Source organism: Alexandromys fortis, unplaced genomic scaffold (assembly GCF_014885135.2).
Source record: "Alexandromys fortis isolate MF-2015 unplaced genomic scaffold, M_Fortis_MF-2015_v1.1 scaffold_5, whole genome shotgun sequence".
NCBI lineage: Eukaryota > Metazoa > Chordata > Mammalia > Rodentia > Cricetidae > Alexandromys > Alexandromys fortis.
The window spans coordinates 1,895,331-1,919,813 of NW_026067924.1; the positions used below are offsets into that span (position 1 = coordinate 1,895,331).

Below are 24,483 nucleotides of genomic sequence, written 5' to 3' on the forward strand. Positions count from 1 at the left end.
TAACCAGCCCAGATCCCAGACCAATCTCTAAGACGGACCTGCCTTACAAAGCCAAGCTCTGACAACGTCCTTTTTCCTATCCTATATTCTTGGCACCTGAGCACTGAAGAAAGAACACTGGTTCAGTCACTGGAATCCATGGTTTCCTGACTCCAACAGGTTCTCCCTGGATCCTCTCACTTGCAGGATTCAGTTCCCATGGTCTTCCTGGTTGTCAGTGCCAAAAGTGGAGCATGGTCAATGGCGAGCAAATTAGCAAGCTCTCGGGGTTGGTGGCGGGGTAAGGCTAAGTATGACTAAGCATACCAACAGAGCTGTGCTGCGTGTCTTTCAGGCTCTACATTGATTCATTTCCTAGCATAGTGGATGCTGTCCTCCCAATTCTTAGACTTTCAGAGTTAGTGAGTGGGCTGCTGAAATATGGACCATAAGGGGGAAAAAATCCAAAAAAAAAAAAAAAGCCTTTAAAAAACCCCTTTGAATCTCATGTTCAAAGTACCCATCACACTCATTACCTTTAATCAATGAGACACACACACTTGCTTATTTTTATTTTCCTTTATTCTGTGCAAGCTTTAGATATTCTAAGACATCATTTGCATATCCCTCATCTATATTTTACATCTTGTTCTATAAGGAAACTATTAACACACACAGTTCTAACGCCTCACGACGTATCTGTCAAGCAGCAAGATGACAATGCGTCACAGCACAGGACAGAAGAGAAAGCACAGCAGCAGTATTTGGTGAACGGTTATGCATAGAACTGGCGTGGAGCGTAATGCTAGCGCGTCCTCCACGGGTAGCTTGTGCTCTGACAAACGGAGGTGCAGCTTCTATACTACAGGGGAAAACACGTAACCTGCTAGACGGCTCCGGCTCTGGGACACTTTAAGAGCAGACAATAAAAGGGGCTTTGATTTAGACTCCATACCCCAATGCCATTCTACAGTCGCCTGAGCTTTTCTGAGCTCTGAGGACTGTTCGTTGGCTTTATGAAGTCAGCTTCAAATGTAAAAGCACTTGGTTTACCAGTCAAGATCTCCAGTTACACTGGTTACCTGTCACAGTCAGACACCTTCTAAGGAAAACTGACTTTAAGAAGAGATTGCAATGTGGACTCAGAATTTCTATCTAACTTCAAACATTGTCCCTCTTTAACATAAAGCAAGTACTACTTTCTATCATGTTTTAGATGTCGGCACATGCATAGTCTAAACTTTTAGCAAAATACCATTTTGAAATGGTTAAGACTAATCTAAACAAAGAGGTCAAGGTGTCCATGAAATGGCTATCCAGTATCTACTTCCACTGTGAGAAGCCATTCGGTTCAAACACCATCTTCAGGTGTGTGTTAATGCTTCAGTTAAACTGTAATAGAAATTTTCAGTGTTTTGGCATTTAAATCTGAGCCATGCTACCACATGGACAATTTGCAAACAGATAAATATGCATGTGCGCGTGCACACGCACACTCATACACACACACACACACACACACACACACACACACATCTTCAGAGGCAAACCACAGATTTGGGAAGGGCTGGTTGCGAAAGAACTGCAACAAGCTACCTGAGTCCTCAAGTTTCTAAGCGATCCTCAAAGAGATGATGTCAGCAGGCAAGGCTCTAGTATTTGGATGCTGTGTCTTTAAACTTTGAAGTAAAGCACACCCCTTATACTGAGAGCCTGAGAACGCAGGCGTGACAGTTATAATAGCCACAAATGCACTTAAAGAGGAAACAGGACAGAAAGCCACAGCACGTGAGGAATCCTGGAGGGACAGTGGTTTCTCCTCTTTCTAGGTGGGGTAAAGGAGATTCATGACCACAATTCTACACAAAAAACTACACCTTAGACACTGGCACCCGAAATGTCTTTACTTTCTTTAAACCACACAACTATGAGCTCTTACAGCATACGATATTATTTCTCGGGCCAAACAGTTTTTATTGAAGTTTTATAAGATATGCTGGAGACATAAATACCAATAAATAATGCTCTATATGTATCTTTACAGAGATTAGTTTGGGCCCGGTTATAGATAGGGGGATTACATCAGTTCCCATTCTTTAATACTGACACAACAGAGAACGCACCTGCAGCTTAAAGTTTTTCCTGTTGCCATATAAAACCTTAGATACCCACAGCAAAACAACAGAAAAAATGAAAACCTGGAGCTCAGAACATACGATTATGAAAAAAAAATCTAATGTAAACCTCCAGGTACCAAGATGCCTTGGGGCATCTTGACCCACTTAGTGATATTTAGTTAGTATAAGATATAGCAAAAATCAATGCTAGAAACAATGCCACAGCTCTTTATGCCTTCTGGTCATATTATGTCCCATAAAGAAGTCAGAACAAGACAGGCAGTGGTGGTGCAAGCCTTTAATCCCAGCACTTGGGAGGCAGAGGCAGGCGAATCTCTGTGAGTTCGAGACCAGCCTGGTCTAGAAGAGCTAGTTCCAGGACAGGCTCCAAAGCTACAGAGAAGCCCTGTTTTGAAAAAAGACAGAACAACTGCTCCACACTCAGCTGCGGACAATCTTCCCCAGAAAATGTATAAATGAAGACTGTCCTCTAAAGCTTCCCTTCCAGCGCACCCAAAGGGCTATGATGTCTACAAGCAGTTCTTTAGGAACTCAACTTGGGGCAGCGCCAGCAGACAGTTAACAGACAAAACCTGCCAGGATGAAGAATGAGGTACCAAACAAGATTAAACACAGCCATGAAGGACAGGGACCAGGAAAGGAACTTGGCTTTGCAGTTCATTTCTGTCTAGAGCAGACAACACTAGAACGTTCATTAATCCGTCCCTCTTCTCTAGTAAACAGTCCAAAGTTCAGTTAAAACAAACAGGGACTCCTGGTAAGAGGCAGTTTACACAAGTAAGCAGGTTTTTTTCAACCACTACTGTTTCAAGCCCTAGTGCTCTTTGAGGTCTGAAGTATTTCTCCACAACACAAGCCCAAAACATAAAGTCCCCATATAAAGGGGGGACCAAGCTCCCTCTCCCTAAGGGAGAAGACAGTTTTTAGATTCCTAACTACAACTCTAGAACCAACAGGTTTACCCCAAAAGTATTTCATAGAAAATAACTGTTAACACTGTAAGACTTATAATTAAGCTCTCCAATAAATAACTGCTATCTTGAAAAGTAAATTTACAAATTATCACTTTTACTTAATTTAGGTGACCATCAGTTAAGATGCACCATATGTATCTCTTAAGAAAAAACACTGCCCAGTAAGCTATGACATATGCCTTGTATCACAGAAAAATGTTTTATTTTGTATTTATCACATAAATCTCGTGCCTATGTGAAGAACGTGTGAAATAAGCTGGGTAAGTTATGAACTGTAACTTCACATTCCGAGTCCCCTTCTTCCAAACCACTTTTCACATCAGTCATGGGGATCTGAATCTTCCCATACGTGTCAAGAGTGTTGCTCGTGTGGCATTTCCTGAAGGGGTGCCTACCACTGTCTCTGTCTAATACCAGCAGGCAGCCTTGGGTAAAATGTTTGACATCTTAATGGCAGTCCTCTCCATGAAGTGGCCATGCCAGTCTCTCCTTGCTCTGAAGTTTTTTAGATCATTTCTGAGGATTTTGGCAATTTCTCCTGCCTTCGACTGCAACTGCTTGGCGTGAAGATGGACAACTGTTTTGCAAGTGCCTTGCTGACAACATGCAGCACAGCCTCACCAACTGTGGGTACCTTCCTTTCTCAGGTCCTCTAAAGCCTTTTGTTGTTTCTCTGCAAGGAAACAGAACCGTGATCGTTTCTCCAGCAGCAACTGTCGGCATCACTGATATCAAACACGCTCCCCCGCTGTTTCCATGGTTTTCTGCGTATACAATAACCTTCCATTTCAATGCTGACTCACAGTACGTTTTGAAGACATTTTAAAAATGCCAGCCGGACCTGACACATTTGATACCAACAATATACACATCGGCTGAGGTAATGACACTGTAACAGGCTGCAAATTCACATATGCGTGAGCTGGGATAATGACGAGACTGCCACCTGGTCGACGGTAGCGAGATACGTCCCTATTTAGGACAAGTTAAAATGTCAAGAAAAGAAAAGGGTACATTTTATGACTAATAACATTTTTTTTCAAGCCTGAAATGTTTACAGATTTTCACCAGTGCAAAAAAAAAAAAAAAAAAAAAAAAATAAGCCAAAGAGTAAGAGTGTTAAGTAGACCCAGTGAAGCAAAATATCCAAGATGAAATCTGTAATGGTCCAATTTGGTTTAAATTCCCTTTATTTCTTTATGGCTTATGTGTAAATCTTCTTTTGAACTGGATATAAATCCAATTGCAAATGTTCCTCGGTCACTTAGTAACTTTCCAAGCCAGGTCACTGAAGACAGAGGCTCACGACTGCCTTGGACCATATTCTAGGACAGTGGGTGTCTGGCTAGTGGCCTTCATCAGCAGGCGCCCTTCTCTGGCGAGCAGATCTGATCCTGTGTGGTGAAGCTGAAGGGTCCTCTTCTGTTTCAGACCCTGAAGGCTCATGATCTCCTTCCTGGGATCCTGTGTCTCCCACCAGTTCCCGTAGAAACTTGAATTTAGATAAAAATAGATGCCATACGAAATACCAACCTAAAGAAAGACAAAACCATCCAGACAAATTATTATACCGTTTTCAGCTCAGAACACTACAGTAAACTGAAAAGTCTATTACAAAGAAGTATGTAGACAACAAACACAGGGCACTTACAACATGCGAGGCCCTGCTGAGAAGTTCACAGAACAGCATAAAATACTTAAAGTTCATGATAGAAAAATAAACCCTGTGAGCCAACAGCGTAAGTCCAAAATTTTTCAGAAAATGGCATCTTTACATCATCCAATAACAGATCAGTCAACTAAGCCAAAGTCAGCTTTCCCCACAGCGTTAAGAGCAGAACACCTGAGAAGCCAGGAGAAGACAGTCACCACCCCAGTGCTTTCTGCCATTGTTTCCTTCATGTCATTTATTCAAAAAGGCCAGCAGGCCAGAAAATCCAATGGCTTTTCCAACTCCGTGTTAAACCAGGCCAAGAGGCTGCCACCGAGGGGCAGTGTTCAATTTGTCTTGTTCCATACCATCACTTGGGAAAAGGAGCTTAACACTCACTCCTTAGAGCATAAAGACTAACTTGGGAGCCTTCCTCAATTTCTTGGGTTTTGTTATTTCTTCAGACTGAATACTACCTGTTAATCAAGCCCTAAATATGTCAACTATGTGCATAAATGCCCAAGTTCTGCAAAATAACATTTTAATGACATTTCAAATTAACATGCTCAACTTTTACCCAAAATTCCCTGATAAACAGGCAGAGGATTAGAGAAAGGAGCATGGGATGAACCACTTCTGACCTATAGTTCACAAAGCTGAGCTTGCCTCTTTAGGGCTGTGGGAGGAGCCATCTAGAGGGCTTAGCTGTCTGTCACTTAAGTTTTCTATAAACTGCTCAACTGACATGAATTCAAATTTAATTCAAAGGGAAATCTGAGGTAGCTTTTGTTTTTTTTTTTAATTAAATTTTTACAGATATGATCCCGTACCATAAAGTTTATCCTTTTGAAGTATACAACTTAATGGTTTCTGGGATATTCATAAGGCCACATGATCAATACTGCTGAACTCTGGAGCCTGTGCACCAACTCTAAGAGAATCCTCCAGAGTCATTAACGGCTGGGGAAGGCTTTCTGATGACCGAGAACCTATCTAGCTGTATATAAAGTCCTGGGTTTGAACCCCAGCACCACATAAAACAAGGTGTGGTGTGGTGTTGCACACCTAGGATCCAAACACTTGGGAAGTGGAAGCAGGGGGATCAGAAATCAAAGGTTATCCTTTATATAGCGAGTCTGAGGTAGCCTGGGTTATGCGAAACTTTTAAAAAAAGCAAAAAGAACCCTGGTTTTCCATAAGAACCTCCCAGCGTTGCTGGAGGCGATAGCTCACACCTTTAAGCCCAGCACTCAGAATGCTGAGTCAGGTGGATCTCTGTATGTTCAAGACCAGTCTGGTCTACAAAGTAAGCTCCAGGCCAGCCAAGGCTACACAGTAAGACCTTGTGTAAAAAAAGAAAAGAAAACCTATAAAACAAAAAGCTGAAGACAGCAACAGTTGTCAAAGGCTTTGGATATAAGGAGTTTCCATTATAGTCCATGCTCTCTTCCACCCAAGCTTACTGCCAATAACAACAACGTAAACGACTTCAGTAACAGCCAACATGCAGGAGGCAGGATGTGGCACAGCAAACAGCAGCCGTGCACCAGTCTCCTCCCAGCTAGCCATCACTACTGTGCACTATATCACCAGGGATCTACCACTATGAACATGCTACATAATGTAATCAGTATCTGGCCTTTGTGTCTGGCTCTATCTATACGACCTCTTTTCAAGGTGCATCCTTATTGGTGGCTGCACTATGTCCAGCCATCTCTCCACATCATCACCCACACTTCTTATTGCCGCTCGTACACACGGTCCCTCTAGGTATGAAATGGCACACTACAGTGGTGGCTTTGACTTTCATTGGTTTACATAACTAATAACATGTTCCCGCTTTAATTTTTTAAATATTTGTCAATTTTTTTTTTGCTTTGCTTTTGAGAAAATGTCTAACCAATTCTGCATAGTTTAAAGGTAGGGACTGTTTTGATTTGATTTTGGTTGCTTTGCTGTTATTTTGTTTTTTAACTTTGAGCTGTAAGCTCTTATATGTTCTAGACAGTAGATGTTTTCCCCCCGATTTCATTCAGTGTCTTTCAGTAATTTTGGAATGATTTTTGAAGAACGATGTTTAGTTCTGATGAGATCCAGTAAATCCCTGAAACATAGCTTCCTGGGCTGCTGGTGTCACATAGAGAAAACTACCGAATGATTCAAGATTAAGATTTACACTTGTCAATCTTCTAAAAGTTTGACAGATGTAAACACGTAAGTCTTTGGCCTACTGTTAATATGACAACAGAGATGGGTCCATATTCCTTCATTAGCATATGTATATCACATTACCCAGATCATTTATTGAAAGGACTATGCTTCTCTTGGAAACTTGGTCAAAAGTCAGTTTATGACGGTAATTGTCTTCTGGACTTTAGTTCACCATATGCTGATCCTAAGCTGACACGCACTATCTGAACTATGGTAAACTATGGTAGCTTTGCATTGCATTTTGAAGCCAAGAAGTGCATGTCTTCCAACTTTCTTCTTTCCCAAGATTATTTTGACTACTTGGGTCCCTTGCATTTCTAAGTGATCTCAGAGTCAAGGCAACAAGTCTGTAGGTCAAAGTGGGGCCTGCACTGCTTCTGTAATGCCATTCTAGCCAACCAAAATGTTCCCAAAATGAGCACACATGGTTATATTGTTCATACACATGTATGTGCATGTGTGTATGAAGGCCAGAAGTCGATGTCAGTGTCTTCCTCTATTGCTCTGGGATTACAGATGGGATTACACCACTCCTGGCTTTTTTTGTGATGCTAGGAATATTAACTCAGAAACTGCAAACATAAATGTAAATTCACTATCAGAAAATTCAGTTCAAAGAGGTCTTTACATCCTTTAGACCAAATATTCTATAAAGAATGAGGAAAGCGATGGGTAACAAGATGCCTCTAACTGAAAATCATTCACTATTGTCCTGCAGGGGATGGAGAGGGACTGAGTGAGGGCTGGTGGGAAGCTGCTCAAAAAACACACACAATTTTTGTTTGCTTGCTTTTTGAGACAAGATCTCATTTTGTAGCCCAGGTTGGCCTGGAACTTGAAGTTTCATCCAGGCTGGCCTTACACTTGGGACAATTCTGATGTGCAAGCGTTCAAAATGAAATTACAGACACACTATCATATCCAACTCACAAACAAATCTGCTAGTTAAAGTCTAACTAAAGTGCTGGACTTGGTGGTGCCTATTGTCATATTCAGAGGTGAGCTGGAAACAGGAGAACCCTGAGTTCCATCCAGGCTAGCCTGAGCTATAGAAAGACCGTGCATCAACACAAACCTTCCCTGATTCCTTTAAAGCATTAACACGTTATCTTGAGTGAATGTCAACACAGCAAGAGGCTCCAACTGAGCAGAGTTACTTGGGTGTGGTGGCAAGGAAGGGCCATAGTTTCCCTCAGGTGTACAAGTTCACTGTAAACATAGGCACAGTCAAAACAACCCAATGTAATGATTCTACTTAAAGACACCTGGTTGCAGCAATTCCTAAGCACATCATTCAAACTTCAAATCTTCTAGGGAATTCTCAGAAACTAGATTCTCAAGGGCTCGCCTCACAAACCCCAAGTCAACCTAGGACTGTGCTTACTCAATTTTATTTGTTTGCTTTTTGGCACAGCGTCTCACTATAGGGCTCTGCCTGTACTGGAATTTATTATGTAGACCAAGCTGCCCTCAAACTCAGAGATCTACCTGCCTCTGCCTCCAGTGGGCTGCAATTAAAGGTGTGTGTCACCATGCCTGGCTGCCCTTACTCATTTTGAAGTTCCATAGATTATTCTAATGTACATGCAAGTTTGGGAAACACAGAAATGGCTGTCAAAAAGTGGATCGAACACATGGCCAAGGAAAAGGAGAAAGTGAGATTCACGGTTGATGTCCATGGGGAAGAAATAAAGAACCAGCTGACTAGAAAGATCAGAGTGCAGAGCTAAGCCACTACAGAGGCCAAGCAGTGTAGGCACACACCTTTAATCCCAGAGGCAGAGTCACCTCTGTTAGTTCAAGGCTACCCTGGGCTACGCAAAATTGATCCAGTCTAAAAGAGAAACAGAGTTCACACAAAGGTGATCCCAGCACTTGGGATCCCATGCCTTTAATCCCAGAACAAGGGAGGTAGAGACAGAAGGGATATGACTGGGAGGAGAGAGGAACATAAGGCAGGAAGAGACAGGAGCTCATTGCAGACTGACTGCAGAGGGAGGATGTAGTCTGAGGCAGAGGCAGTCTGAGGACAGGATCGCCCTTTTGGTCTGATGATTTGGTAGAGGTAAAATGTCTCCCTTGTGGCTGGTTGCACTGCTTCTCTGATCTCTGTTTCCACCCTCTAATATCTGACTCTGAGTTTTTATTAAGAACAATTAGAATTCATGCTACACACACCTCAATTAGAAAATTTTTTTTCCCAACTATGGCCAATGAGTTGGGTGACGTCACAGGAAGGAAGCACACAGACGCAATAACAGATATGATAATGGTCACAGCTGTTTAAATGGCCCCTCTAAAACTCGTGAGGAGATGTACTTGAAATCTTAACAATTTAAAGAAGGGGTTAAGAAATAAGCTAAAATCAGCATACAGGGAATATATTAAGTATCACAAGGATAGATTTGTCTGTCTCTCCTCTGTTTGCCCTTCTACCCCACAATGCCACAGCAAAGGCCCTCACTGGGTATTAGCACTACAGTCTCCCACAGCTATGTACCCAATGAACATCTAGCATTTATGATTTACCTAGTGTGTGGGGTTCTGCTGTAGCAGCAGAAAATAGATTAAGCAGATGGTCAGAGTTAGGCAAAAACTATCGCTATGCTCTAGAGTTGAGCTGTGTCTGCTCCATAGAATTGTTTAATATAAGAAGTGTGTTTGGAGCTCACTCTCCTGTACACTTGGCAAGTAAGAAAACACAAACGCAATGAAGCTTCACCCTTGACACATTACTAGACAGACAAACACATCAAATGGGTCAGGTGTGCGTATGAGGTGTGGGAACTATGAAGCAAGAGCCACACAGACACAGGACATTATTAGTAGTTCAGATTCACAACTTCAACTTAGCCTAAGAGTAGATTGGCCTAACTGGACTCTGGGCTGTGGGATAATAACTTCTCCCAGGTGTGTGCATGTCACAGGGGAATAGGATAGAAGAAGAAACTTATGAAAACCTAGATGACCTTTTACTGAAAAGTATTTACCTCCTTAGAACCTTAGCATATGGGCTAGCTCAAAGAAGCACAGCTAACCAGATCCCTGCCACAGAACAAACTTTTGGCTTTCTCTTGTTCTATGGACATGGCTCTTGCACCATGTCCTGGGATTTAGAAAGAAAAACAGGAAGGAGAGAAAGGGGAGGAGAAAGGGAAATTCCATTTATGCATAGTCAAACACCAAGGCTGTGTGTTAAAATGAGTTCTTCACATGCTTGTAAAAGGAAGGTTCAGGCCTTGCTCCACCCTTAGACTAATAAGCACTATAAGTCAGAAAAACTGGCTGGTGACAGAGGCCCTGGGTTCTGGGATAATAAAAGGTGACTCACTTATGTATGCCAGTAATTAAGCATTAGAACAAGGGTAAATGCTATGAAACACACTGTAAGGACTTCTACAGATAAACGTGCCAGAAGGGTAGTGATCATAGATGAGCTGAACACTTAACCATCACTATCAATATAACTGAAAATTCACTATCAGTAGTGTTCACGTCACACAGTGAATTTACATTCAACATCTCTCCTAATCTTCATAACCTCTCTGAATTAGTTAAGGCTGCCAACCATTACTCCCATTCCTACATAAAAGACTCAAAGGTTAACAGGGGGATTTTTGTTTTGTTTATTTTAAGAGACCAATTGGTTAAAAATCTGAGAGAAAAACAACACAGGGCAAACAAGCTCTAAGTTCCAGCAACTGCTGAGAGGGAGTAGACAGAAAAAGAGGAAGAAGGTCTCGTGCCTTGGGTTCAGCAGGAGGCTGGCAGGCAGCTGTGCTGGGAGAGGCTAGAGACAGACTATCCAGAGTGTAAGCAGGTACACTTAAGATCAGGCCGGTATGTGCATAGAAAGAGGAAAGGAAAAGTTACTTTTTGAGTCAGAACTCGGAAAAGTGAGCAGTTCTGGGAATCCTGCAGAGGAGAGCAAGGAAGGATTGTAGGAGCCAAAGGGGTCAATGACATCATAAGAAAATGGCCCACAGAATCAACTAACCTGGACCCATAAGGGCTCACAGGGATTGAACCAACAATCAGACCAACAACAAGGGTCTGACCTAGGCCCTTTGCATATATGTTCTAGTTGTGTAGCTTGAGGTTTCTGTGGGACTGCCAACAGTGGGAGGAGGGGCTGTCTCTGACTATTTTGTCTGCTGTAGGATCCTGTCCTCCCACGAGGCTGTCTCATCCAGCCTTAGTATGAGGGGAGGCGCATGTTTTATCATAATTTGATATACCACGTTTGGTTGATATCCCTGGGAGGCCTGCCTCTTCCTGAAGGGAACGGAGGAGGAGTGGGTTTGGGGGGAGAGAAGATGTGTGTTGGGGGAGGCTGCAGTTAAGATATAATATGTGAGACGGGAAAAAATTTAAAAAAGAAAACTGAGCAGGCTTTTACAAGTAAAGATCTATAGCAACTGCCGTTTATTGCCCCCACCCTCTTTAAGATGGGGTCTTAAAAGATGTGGTAGCCCAGACTGGCTTCTGGCTTCAAACTTAGAGATTGAGATCCTCTTGCCTCAGCCTCCCAAATGTTGGGATTGCCATGCCTGAGTAACATTTATCAAAGAGAACCTTACTTAGGACAGAGCAATGAATTCAAGTCTATCAGGTTATTGGGTTTTCATGGCAGAAGTATGGTAAGGCACCATTTCAGGGATAATCACATCCACTACAGTGGGATGTCTGTGATGGCCCAAATTCACACACTGCAACACAAGCCCCACTGTGACTGCACTGGAGGCTGGCCCTCTGGGAGGTAACGAGGTCAGAAGGTACGGTTCTCATGAAAACATCAGGCATGGTCACTAATGCCTGTGTCACCAGTGTATTCTGTACATCTAGGGTTGACTGGACTGATAGGATTGCTCAGTGTCTTTGTAAAAAGGCACCTGCAGTTGGGTCTAGGTTCTGTAGTTATATTAACCAGCAGGAATCTTCAGTTAATACTGGCCCTCAATAGTCAGTTGATACACATTTTAAATCCTTACATTTGTCTGAAGGAATGGTGCATGCCTCTAATCCCAGCACTCAAGAAGCAGAGGCAGGTGGATCTCTGTGAGTTCAAAGTTCACCTGGTCTACATAGGGAGTTTTAGGCCACACAGGGCTACATAGTAAGACCCTATCTCAAAAAACAAAACCAAACAAACAAAATCCTTAAATTCTCGTACAGTTTTGCGAGGGAACGTTGGGGGGAAAAAAGGCACCTGGATGTCTGTTTCTGCATCTACTCTGCTTATAAGTTACGGTTTGGGGAGTGTTGGGGGTCCGCTGAAGCTCTGTAGCTCATTTCCAGAAGAAACAGCATCATGGAGAGGATGATCCCCAGAAATGCCTTCTGAACGCTGATGTGACACTTTTTTTTTACATCTTTTGTTGTTGGTATTAACATTTTATCTGTTAATTATACTTAAGTAAGGCTAGGTATATCATAAAGTCAAATTTTTAACAAACCCATCACTTTCAGATGGTTCCAGAACCTTGAATTCTTACACAGGCAAACTGAAGCTCAGCTTGCCATCAACAGTGAGGCCAAAAGAGCCTACCTACTCTAAAACAATTGGCCTCTAACTAGAAATTCCCCGTATTTCCAGTATTTTCTACCTTGTTTGCTTCCAAGTGCCTTTTGTTTGGGCACTTCACCAAGCCCAGCACTGTGAGGCATGGTGCTGCCTTGACTTAAATCTATTTTCCTCCGACCAGAGTAAACTAAAACCATGCTTGCTCTTTGAAAACCCATTTCCAAACACTGATTAATTCACACCTACTCACCTGCAATTCACCAGGTAGCTCACTATCTGTGAACATGTATTTATCAGAGGCTGGAACATGGCTCAAAGCGGTCCCAGGTCTGACTGAGTCAACTCGGTACACTCTACACTCTACTACACCTGCAAATCGGCGTGCCCAGCACAGCATAGCCTGGACCTCAGTACTACACCTGCCAGTGTGCTCAGGCTGAACCATGGGGCACAGCCTTGCCAACTTATAGAGAGGTTGTGACCTCAGGTTAACACAACCGCTCTCCTCATACTCTGACTTCCTTGGACCTATGTGAACGTGAGTTCTAGACCAGCCCTAAAGTTTCAAAGCTCACGTGCTCTTTTCGACCTCACTGCTGCCAAATCACACTACAATCACAGAGCCACTGGTATTCCCAACTCTACTACTGTGTCCTTTGCTAGAACTGTCATCGACACAGCATAAACCTAACTGGATCCCTTCCTCCAGGCTGTAGCTCTAAGAGCTGGACATTTCCATAAAACCCCCTCGCTGCCTACATCTGTCCCCAAATCTTGATGCCCCTTGCACTCATCGTCACCTCATCCCAGCTCACTGGTCATGGGCTGAAAACTCATTTATTCACTCAAACACTGGCCAGCACCTGCTGTGGTCCAAATGCTATCACACTGCCATATGAATGCCCAATGACAAGGAAATCTACAAAGAGCAAAGGAAGGGGAAAAGATGGGGACGCTGCTGTCTTCAGAGAGGCAGGGAGCCTCACCCACAGCTGAGACAGTAAGTGCCCATGGCCTGGGAAAGCTGCAGATCACTCCCAGCATATTAAGTGGGGCTGAGTTCTCTACTGCAAGTGCCTAAAATCCATCCTTAATAAATTATAAGTTGTCTTTTAAAAATCTGATTTAAAAAATCTGTGGAGTAGGTGAGATAAGCGAGCTTAATCCGCTACCAGTGTGAACAAAAACCAACAAACCTGTTCTCTGAACAGAAACACGGGTCAGGCCCTGACTTAAACCCCAGCCTCCAGCTTCTGTTCAGATCCACACTAAGGATCTTCTAGCCCCAGGCAGCCCAGGAAACTTACAGAGATGTTTCTAGTCCAAAACTTAGGCTCTTTGTGATTCCCACCTCTACTGCTTGGACCAACATAAAAGAGCTGATAAAGAAATGCTCTCGGTTCTCAGATCCAACCGCCATGGATCTGTGGTAGGTGTAGAGCCTGTGCCAGGACTTGGTTCTTTCAGGCTAGATTCTCACCAGCTCACTAAATTCTCCCATTTCAGAGAATCTCCATTATCAATTTTGGTTTACTATCACTAAAAACTTAATGGTAGAGAGGGGTATACCAATTGGACATAAAATGCAATCAAGAAGCAGAAAAGGGCAGAGGGAAGAAAAGTAACTGGCAAGTAGGAACTATGTGGATTCCTCTGGGGAGAAAACCAAATGTTGATACTCTCATAGAACAGCTCTCCATGCTAACAAGGAGGGTGTGCGTAAACTAGACTCTGTCATTACCAAATCACTGGGCATGGGTGAGACCAGTTAACAAGAACCCATGGGTGTTTTCTGTTGCTGTTGCTTTCTTGTTTTGTTTCAAGGCAGGGTTTCTCGGTGTAGCCCTGGCTGTCCTGGAATTCCCTTTGTGGGCCAGGCTGACCTTGAACTCAGAGGTCAGCCTGCTTCTGGTGGACAAGTGCTGATATTGAAGGTGTGTGCCTTCACACCACTGGGTAAGAAACATTGTTTTGTTTTAATTACCTCATGCTTGAATATGAACATATAAAAACCTCCAGATAGCTAAGAAGAGTCCAGGGTAAAAGCCTGGGTTCCATTCCAAAGGAAATAGACAGAAAGCAAAGATAATGCAAGGAAAATAAAACAAAACCGCTTATTTCAGAGGAGAGTAGGAAATTATTGCTAGTCTAGAAGAAATTACCCCTTTTCTAGAAGCGGGGAGGGGGGAGAGGATGTCTCAATTGTGTATGTCTAGACAAGGCAAAATGAACCGAGGTTCATCCTGACATTCCAGTATACCGTCAGTGATGAAAAGGCTATCCAAAAAGGCATCTAGAGCCAGAAACCAAGTCACTAGATTTCTCAAAATTAGCCCTGGCAGCTACAAAAAACAGGCAATAATTGTTAACGTCTAGATAAAAACAATTTGCAACCTCAGGTCTACTCAGAGTACTGATCAAACATCAGGCCTGAAAATCAAACATGCACCTTTTCTTAGTTAGCTCGCTCTTGCAAATGTGACAAAGACAGTACCATGAGATCCAGGACAGGGCAGAGTATGGGACGCAGCAGCAGAGCAAGCTCAGCTCTGTGTGAGAATGGCAGCTGCTGAGAATGAAGGGGGCTCCAGGGAGGGGGACCAGCAATGGACTGAACATACAGGAAGCATCGCTCGTGAGAGTGTAGATTCTGGAGGCTGGAGGGAGAATAAGCAAGAGGTACATACAGAGAACAAAGCATGAGGCGCTAGGGATGGAGCCCACTGTTAGACCACTCGCCTGGGTACATCCACAGCATTGGAAAGATAAAAATAGTGGGTAAAGTTTTAAAAGGCAATTGCTAAGTTCAAGCAAAATGAAACTCTAAGTAGCCAGACTATACTGTTGGTCCAGCAGGGAATTTTTACACAGTCCAAATATAAACCCTGATAACTAATTTGACCAAAAACTGTCATAAATGGTAAACAGAGAAGGCTACCTCACCTAATAAACATCTAAATTACAGAATCAGGTGTAGCAATGAAGGTTATCAAGACATGAGACCTTGTCTCGGAGGAAAAGGGATTTGGAAATGATTATCAACCACTGTGAACGGAAAACACCAAGGTATATGAAAACGCAAAGTGCTTCTCAGGGAGAAACCTCAATTATACAGAAGAGGGCTAACTCATAAGTGAACACCACTCAGTAATATGGAAATGATTTATTACCTACCTTGACAAAGGGCAGCTTCAGTGAATGGCACAGACAGAACACATGTTAGAATGAATGAAAAAATGAAAAAGATGAAACAAACAATATATACAAAAGGAAAACCTCCCTAGGAACATGAAATTTGAAAATTAGAATTCACTGAGTGAGATAGCTCAGTGTTCTCCAGCAAACTCAAGTTTGAGTCCTTAGGGCTAGTCTGGTGACAGATTCTGATCCAATGTCTAGTGAGCACTAAACAGAAAGATGATTGAATTGAATGAGATCAGGAAACAGGAAACTCAATCTGAAGGGCAGAGGCTGGTATAACAAAATCTCCGATATAAATGAATAAATAAATAAATAAATAAATAAATAAATAAATAAATGTTTATACATTTTTTCTTGAAAAATTTCAAAACATTAACCAGGTCTCCAAAGAGCCAATGGCCATCAGAAGGTAAGAATTATCTTAAAGGCATATGCCTGAACTACTTAGCTACTTTCTACCCTTCTGCAAGGGCTGTAGAAACGGTACATGTCACAGACTGAACTGTGTACGTCACAGACTGAACTGTGTAAGTCACAGACTGAACTGTGCCCCTTCCCCAGGTGACTCTGTCTGGAAAGGAAATAAGGTCATAAGGGCCACGGCCCAGATCCAATGAGTGGTATATCAGGTACATGCAGTAAGAAGACCCTATGAAAGCACAAGAAAAGATGGCCATCTTCAGGCCAAGAAGAGATGCTCTTAAAGCCCTTCAAGCCACCAGGGCTGTTAGAGAGATATTTCTGTGGGGTAAGTGAACCCGTCTGTGTTATTCTGCAAGTAGCTGCTTCAAGATAACATGGCACCCCAGTTCCCAAGTCCAGTATACCTCCTCTCTCTTCAACCTTCAGCCACATTCTCGCCAACACAAGAGGCTGCTTTACCCTGTCATTAGTTTCCCAACAAGAAACAGTTTGGACAACCTTATAAGTTTTAAAGTATCTTACCTTACCTCTCACCCATTGCGTTTCCTGAAATTAATGTCAAGGCCCGCTTAGAAAAATGAGTAAAGAGCGGTAGTGTGTGATGGTTACGCACACCTCGAATCCCAGCACTTGGGAAGCAGAGGCAGGCAAGCTCCTGCCATCCTGGTCTACACAGCAAGTTCCAGGATGGCTACAAAGAGAAACCCTGTCTCAAAAAAACAAAACAACAACAACAACAAAAAAAAAATCCACAAAACTTGATGGCCACTGAAAGTTGAGAAAACAATCAGAATTAAAATGTCTCCGAGCAAGTTGGGCAAGTGTATGGTTTGTATGTCATATTCTCATTCCAAGTGAAAAGGGTAGCATATGCCTTCATCCTTTGTTCATCTAACTAATGCTCAAGGATGTGTTTTTTCTTATTTCAGGAACCTTAAGATGGGGGCATGTAGCATGATTAATAAAATACCCAGAGACAGATATTGGGGTACAACCTGAAGGTCAGAAAAGCAAAACAGCCAACCACTGGCTCTTACCTCTACCTCAGTCCGAAGTGGCAATCCTGCCTCCAGGAATCTGTTGAAATAGGAGCGCTGGCAGGGCTGCGTCCCCGGCACCCGGCCGCCCGCATGGCTAGCTTATGCCCAGAAATAATTACACGGAAACTGTATTCTTTCAAACACTGCCTGGCCCGGCTAGTTCCAGTTCCTTATGGCTAGCTCTTATATATTGTTCTAACCCATTTCTAATATTCTGTGTAGACCACGAGCTGGCTTACCAGGGAGGATCTTAACCTGCGTCTGTCTGGAGCGGGAGAACCATGGCGACTCCTCACACAGCTTCTTTTTCCCAGCATTCTCCTCTGTCTACTCCGCCTACCTAATTTTCTATCCAATAAAATGGGCCAAGGCAGTTTCTTTATTAATAAGAAATCACTCCCACATCATTTTTCCTTTTTCTGTTTAAACAAAAAAGAAAGGCTTTAACTTTAACATAGTAAAATTACATATAACAAAACAGTTATCAAGTAAGAATTACAGTTACAATATTTATATCTATTTTATCTCTTATCATAACTAAGGAAAACTATAACTAACCATTTTTCAACTCCATCAAAGATTCCAGAAGGATATAATATTACCTATCAAACAAGAAATAAGAAAACTCTAGAAATGACAGAGACATCTCACTGCCTGGACAGTCACCCAAAGTTTTTCGGTACCGTTGGGGCATCCATCTTCAGCCTACAGGGCCCATAGTATCTAGCAGACATTCTCATCAAGCAAGAAATTTCAAAGACAGTTTAGTCATTTTTTGCTGTGTCCTGCAGAATGTCTCACAGACTTTTTTATGAAGCAGGAACCCCAAAAGGTCATCTCACCTTTAGGCAAGTTTAGCAGTCCTCTCTCTGAGGGTTCTCTGTGTCCAGTTTATGTAACAGTCCAGGCAAGAGCAGTTTCTTGCCCAAATGACTATCCAACTCCATAAGGATCCTCTTTGATGCCCATCTTTCTCTTGAAGTAGCTGGTGCTGCCAGGAGCAGACGTGTCTCCTTGTCATGAAAAGTCCTAAGTTATTAAAATATTTTAAATGCCATATTTTGCAGTCTTTGAAAGATATGAAGAATGCCTATCTAATTGAAATATATCTCTATATATCTAGAAAATCTAATTAACATGACTACAAGCTTAACTATTAGCGATGATTATCCATTAACAACCTATATTTCCTAATTATACATTACATTTTTAAATGAACTACACAATCACAATACCTTAATCAAGATCAAAAATACATATACATATAACAAAATTGACCTTAAAATCCATACCAATGTAAATTATTTATATCTATATCATATCCCCCTTTAAATGTAAAAGAACATTTATAAACAATATTTGGGAACATGGGCGTAGTTTTTCTCTCTAAACTGCTTTCTGTTGAATAGGGGCGTCGTTAATTAGGTCTTTCATGGTATAACCTGTGTGCTAGTTTCATCTCAGTTGGCAGTTGAGCGAAGCAATTTTTTGAGGGTATTCACAGCAACCTTTTAGGAGGGCGTGGTCTATCATACCAAATCGGAATAGATGCAATCCACAGGGTCTCATCCTCTGCAAAAACAAAAGAAGACCCTCTCCAAAGCATCATATCCTTAGACCCAAATTTTGAAATTGTAATACCCTTATATCCATTTTGGTTTAGATTGGCAGTCCATGTAATGAAATGTCTCTCTTTACTTAGCTCCTTCACAGTCAAAAATTTTAAAGAAATCACAATGTACATAATCCAGACTCTCTGTGAATTTTCCATTTTTACGTGGCTTATATTTACTTTATTTCTCTTAATCTATAACTATCTGTACTCTGTCTCTTTAAAGACTTTATCCCCTTTTTTTTTAAGGGCATTAAAATTTTATTTTTTTTTTTTTTTTTTTTTTTTTCTCTTAAGCCTACGTATATTTATCCAACATTGTGATCCATTTAGTGGTCTGTCTGAATCTGTTTTATTGTGAATCTGTAATTTTTTTACTATCCAGGAGCATTTTTTAACATGTTAAATAGTTTTTAAAAACTTAAGTTGTACCATGTACAGGTAATACGGTACTGCCTGTGTCCTGTCCAGTCTAAACCTTAACTATGCAGTTTTAAGGTAATTACGGTAGTTTCTGCCTGAGATCAGCACAGTTTAGCATGGAGCAGCTGCTCCTGTCTCAGAGTCATTTGGTGCCCCTGAATCATTTATAGTTTTAGGCACACAGCAAGTCCACATTGGAGCCGCACTCAGCAGTTTAACTCTGAGATTGAGTGTGCAGCATAGAAACTCTTTTTATCCAAGTTACAGTCAAATCTGACATGTAGAGCACTGTGTAGTCTGAAAACGCGTCTCTGTATAGTGGCAGGAATCCGCCATGCTCTTTTGCCTGCCTAAGCTTGATTCTGCCTTTTGTCCAGGTGTAGGCGGGGAGCGCTGAGCCATCAGCATGGTCTCAGAGCACTCTTCTCCGATCCCAAGCGGGAACACAAACATCCAGTCCCGTAAAAGCCTTGAAATGCTTTAAAGCCAGAGTTCACGTTGGCAGCATAGCTCCAGGAAGCAGCGCTTTAAAATGACGCGGCTTTTTTTTTTTTTTTTTTTTTTTTGTTGTTGCTGAATCAGGAATCTCTCTACAGAACGCCACCAACAAAACAGCAAAAATCTGTGTTAAACTCTCTCTCCCTTATTTTTAAGCCTTCTCAGGTTTTTAAGTGGATTTAGCCCCACGTTGGGCGCCATCTGTTGAAATAGGAGCGCTGGCAGGGCTGCGTCCCCGGCACCCGGCCGCCCGCATGGCTAGCTTATGCCCAGAAATAATTACACGGAAACTGTATTCTTTCAAACACTGCCTGGCCCGGCTAGTTCCAGTTCCTTATGGCTAGCTCTTATATATTGTTCTAACCCATTTCTAATATTCTGTGTAGCCCACGAGCTGGCTTACCAGGGAGGATCTTAACCTGCGTCTGTCTGGAGCGGGAGAACCATGGCGACTCCTCACACAGCTTCTTTTTCCCAGCATTCTCCTCTGTCTACTCCGCCTACCTAATTTTCTATCCAATAAAATGGGCCAAGGCAGTTTCTTTATTAATAAGAAATCACTCCCACATCAGGAATCTCAGTCGTGTGAGAGCTGTCTCCTCCCATTTTATATTCCTCTCTAGGGCTGGGATTAAAGGTGTCCACCACTACCACTCAGTTTCTATGGCAAACTAGCATGGCTACTGGGATTAAAAGTATGTACCACCACTGCCTGGTCTGTAAGACTGGTCAGTGTGGGGCATAGCTTGCCTAGCCTGCCAGAAGCCTGGAGTTCCATCCCTAGGGTTGAATCAACTGGATGGAGCACTCTGGATCAGCAACTCAAGGTAATCCTCCACCACACAGCAAGTCCAGTACCAATTAGTATACCTGAGGCCCCATCTCAGAAAAAAAAATAAAAAACTTAAACACCAACAATTAGTGAAATCATCTATTTACACCGCATCAGAAAATTGAGAGAGATTATTTTATTATTTTATGTCATGAGAAAAGAAATACTGGGCCAGGTGTGGTGGTGCACATATTTTTTTCCAAGACATGGTTTCTCTGTAGCTTTGAAACCTGTCCTGGACCTAGCTCTTGTAGACCAGGCTGGCCTTGAAGACACAGAAATCTGCCAGCACCTGCCCAGCTAGCACACCTTAGTACTAGAGGCTGAGGCAGTTGGAACTCTGAGTTCAAGGCCAGCCTGGTCTAAGCAGTAAACTCCAGGCCAGACAAAGCTACACAGTGAGACCCTGTTTAAAAAAAAAAAAAAATACTACTTTAACTCTTGTTTCACTAGAAATAGTCAAAAATTGTTAGGGTTGGGGGTCAGTTCAATAGTGCCGTCCTTGGTTCAATCAGCATCACTGACAAAAATCAAATACACATATAGGTATCTAAACACAAGTGCATAAGTATCTTTCCCAAGTACAGCCATGGGAGTGAGCATTAACTATGTAATAATAAGCTCTACGGTATTTATAAAATTTCAACCAAATACTCCATCACGTCAAACACATACTTTGTTCTTATAAATAGCAGTGCTCGTTGGCATCTATTTGAAATACTTTCCAGTTTCTCACAACTGTCTGGCCTCTCCGCTAAGACCTGTGGTTATCAGCTACTGTGCAGAACGAATTAAGAGGGATCGAAAACACGCCTTGAGAACAGTTTAACGTCCTCTCATTCTGAGAAGGAAAATACACAAAGCAAACCAAACAGCACCATTACAGCAGAACCAAGTATTAGGTTACCGGACCCTGGTATGTTCATTAGTGTTTTTTTAGGCTCTGCCGGGTATCACATCTGCTCCTGCTCGGAATTTGGTTAAAGCCTGCACTCGAAGTAAACAAACAACTTCACACGCGCTGGAAACCCAAGCCCAAGCGTGCTCCAACCCTTGGTTAAAGGAAGGTGGTGAAATCTCTCAACCAGGCTCAGAACCTCCAAATGAAAAGATGAAACCAACCACTTCTCCTTCGATGACAGGCCACGGAGAAAATCTGAGTAGACTGCATGGCATTAATGACACCAAGGACAAACCTGTCCGGGAAGTAGGAACGTGCTTCTACCTAGAGTCAGGATGCCAGCCCTGAATGCTGAGCTTTTCTCCGTGATGCCCCTGCGATTGCCCTGAGCAGGAGGCATGGCTCCTCTCAGCTCGATCCTGGGAGGCCAGGTGACCACCGAGAGCCCCAAGACACTTGTCCACGCACGCTTTCTCGACGCCCCCCCCCCTCCACTTACCGCACACCATCAGCAGTAGGACGATCACCAGCGTGGCCACGAACACCAGCAGGGTCAGTCCCACGTTGTGCCACATTTTGAGAGCTGGTGGATGGACGCGGACTCAGCGACGGATGGCAAGGCGACTGGGCGACATGGGCGGCGGGCGCCCGAGGGCAGCGCCCCCAGGGGGTGGGACTGGGCGGTGCGGGGGCGGCCGCGGCGGGGTCGGCCCGCAGACCTGCCCCTACCTCCCCCGACCGGGGCGACCGAGTCGCGGGAGGAGCCGGCGGGCCGCGAGGCGCCACTACCGCCTCCTCGCTCCGGGGAGCCGGGGCCACGGCGTGCAGAGGCCGGCGGCGAACGGACGCGCTGCCATGGCGGCCACCGAAGGGGAAGGCGTGAGCGTGGAGGTGGCGCGGCGGCCGCCAAGCCCTGGCTGCGGCTCCCGCGAGGACCCCTCGGCCCTCAGAGACGCCAGTTGTCAACCACTCCCCGAGGCCGCCGCAGCTGCTCCTCCACTCCCCCGCCCCCTCCCCCTCAGCAGCTCATCGCCAGGCACCCACTCCGCAACGACTCTGCCGCTGCGCGGGGCTTGCTGGGAAATGCAGTGCAAAGCTCGGTGCGTGCTGCCGGTATCTGCCCTACAAGGAACTACAACTCCCAGGAATCAACACTGCTCGAGGTTTCGCCTCGCTCTCCTTTTCCCGTCCCCTGTGCCTTTGGTATTCTGGAGCCACCAGCTCTGAAGACTGCTGGCTAAGGTTCTTAAAAAGCCTGTGCTGTGCGATGGGCTGTCTTCCTTACTAGGCTATGTCGAGGCGCCAGTGACATTTGAGCCATTAATCCAAATACAAAATTGTTTTTAGTGAGCAAGAGGGAAAGGGGAGTCTGTTGCCTGAAAAACTGGTTGCACTTGAACCCAACCTATTGCCTCCGGCGAAGGTTGGATACTTGTGAGGAAATAAGTCCCCTGACTGAAAGAAGTCAGAATGTGAAAAGCCTTTTCCCCTTCCCCCAGCAACAGATGTTGTATTCCCACAGATAATAGATTTCGAAGTAGCTGGTGAGTGACTTAGTGCCCTTAATTCGCCTACCTGCTTAGCAAGTTTTGTTCAACTATTTCCGTGAATTCAAGCGACATATGACCCACAACTGAAGATTTTGCCACATTTCCATGAACTAGCTTCTGAGAAACAAGGTATGTTAATAATCTCAAGCCTCTCCTTCCACCTGAAATGAAAACCCTCTACTTCTGCTAGTGCAAGTGCTGCCCCACAATAAAGGGGGATCTGCACTTTCCTCCTTGATCATTCAAGGCTTGCAAGTTCCCCTGCAACTCTGTTGCTCCCCGCAAGACTTTTCTACAAATTCTTGTTCCCTGCCTTCATGTCTCCACACATACATAAAGCTAAGAAATCTTTTGATTTAATAAATATGCCCTAGCCCTTCCCAGATAACCTACTGTTCCAACTAAGAAGCAACATTATTGTGAATAAATGCATATAAAAATACACTAAGGCATTAGTTGCTTTGCACAAGTATTAATATGCAGTTCCTGTGAGGAAAGTGAGCTCAATGCAATAAATTTAGTAATCAACTTATTCATTTTAGTGGATGATTCAATTTACTTGCATAACAGCACATTTGATTACAATCTGGCTGAAAGGAACACATTTGAATAGATATAGTTCCAAAGAAATAAGAAAGAATTCAAGGTTTTTTTTTTTTCAACCTTCTCTTTTATCCATATATAACAGGCACTTTTGTGTGCCAGGGACTTCTTTGACGTGCTGAGGATAGAGCCATGAGATAAAAAGGGTGCCTGAGCTCAAGGTATGCATGTTGTAGGTGGAGATACAGACAATAACATCAACAGGGGCATGACCTGCACTTTCCTGATGCAAACACACAAGGTGATGTCATGAACACATTGGAGGAATCAAGGAAGACCTACCTGAGGCAGTGACTTACAGCCTGAGTCCTGACTACGAATCCAGCCATAGAGACACCGACAGGAAGAGCTACTGGATGATAAGAGCCGCTTGTTCAGAGCCCCCAAGGATCTTAAATACGCTTGACCTTCCTTCTGAACCCCGACACTGTTTCTCAAGCCTGGATGTACATTTGAATGATTGAGAGAGACTTCAAAACCTATATCGTATCCCCACACTAAAAGAATTCCAGTCTCCAAGGCCAGGCCAAGGCAAGGTGGTTTTTAGTGTTCCCAGGTAATAGTGATGTAGCCTTCAAAACCAGACCAATGGGATGCTCTGGGCACACATCAGGACTACCCAGAACTAATGAATCAAAGTCACTATGGTAGTCTAAGTAAAAGGCTTGGATGAGGGCAGTCATCTCTGTTTTGGTGAAAAGTGGACAGTTACAAGACACATTGTGGAAGAAAATCATAACGATTAGTGAGTGGATGGATTGGATGTAAGGACCCAGAAAAGAGAAATCTAAACTGACTTGGAAAGCCTGGATCCGTAGCATGTGTCAGTATTCTCAGCACTTGGAAGGACCGGAAGTTTAAGGCCAGCCCTAGCTGTACTGGTATAATACTTGTATTTTGATAAATAAATGTCTTCTGAAGAC

General features: G+C 43.3%; 1 protein-coding gene across 1 annotated transcript; it reads right to left on the reverse strand.

Moving 5' to 3' along the window:
• Window positions 1-543: 543 nt before the first annotated feature.
• On the reverse strand, window positions 544-22,054 carry Smim13 (small integral membrane protein 13). Its single transcript, XM_050142273.1, has 2 exons — window positions 21,907-22,054; window positions 544-4,624 (listed from the first exon to the last, which is right to left on the reverse strand). Exons 1-2 carry the CDS (start codon window positions 21,980-21,982, stop codon window positions 4,437-4,439), a joined length of 264 nt encoding a protein of 87 aa, XP_049998230.1. The 5' UTR covers window positions 21,983-22,054; the 3' UTR covers window positions 544-4,436.
• Between the last annotated feature and the right edge of the window lie 2,429 nt (window positions 22,055-24,483).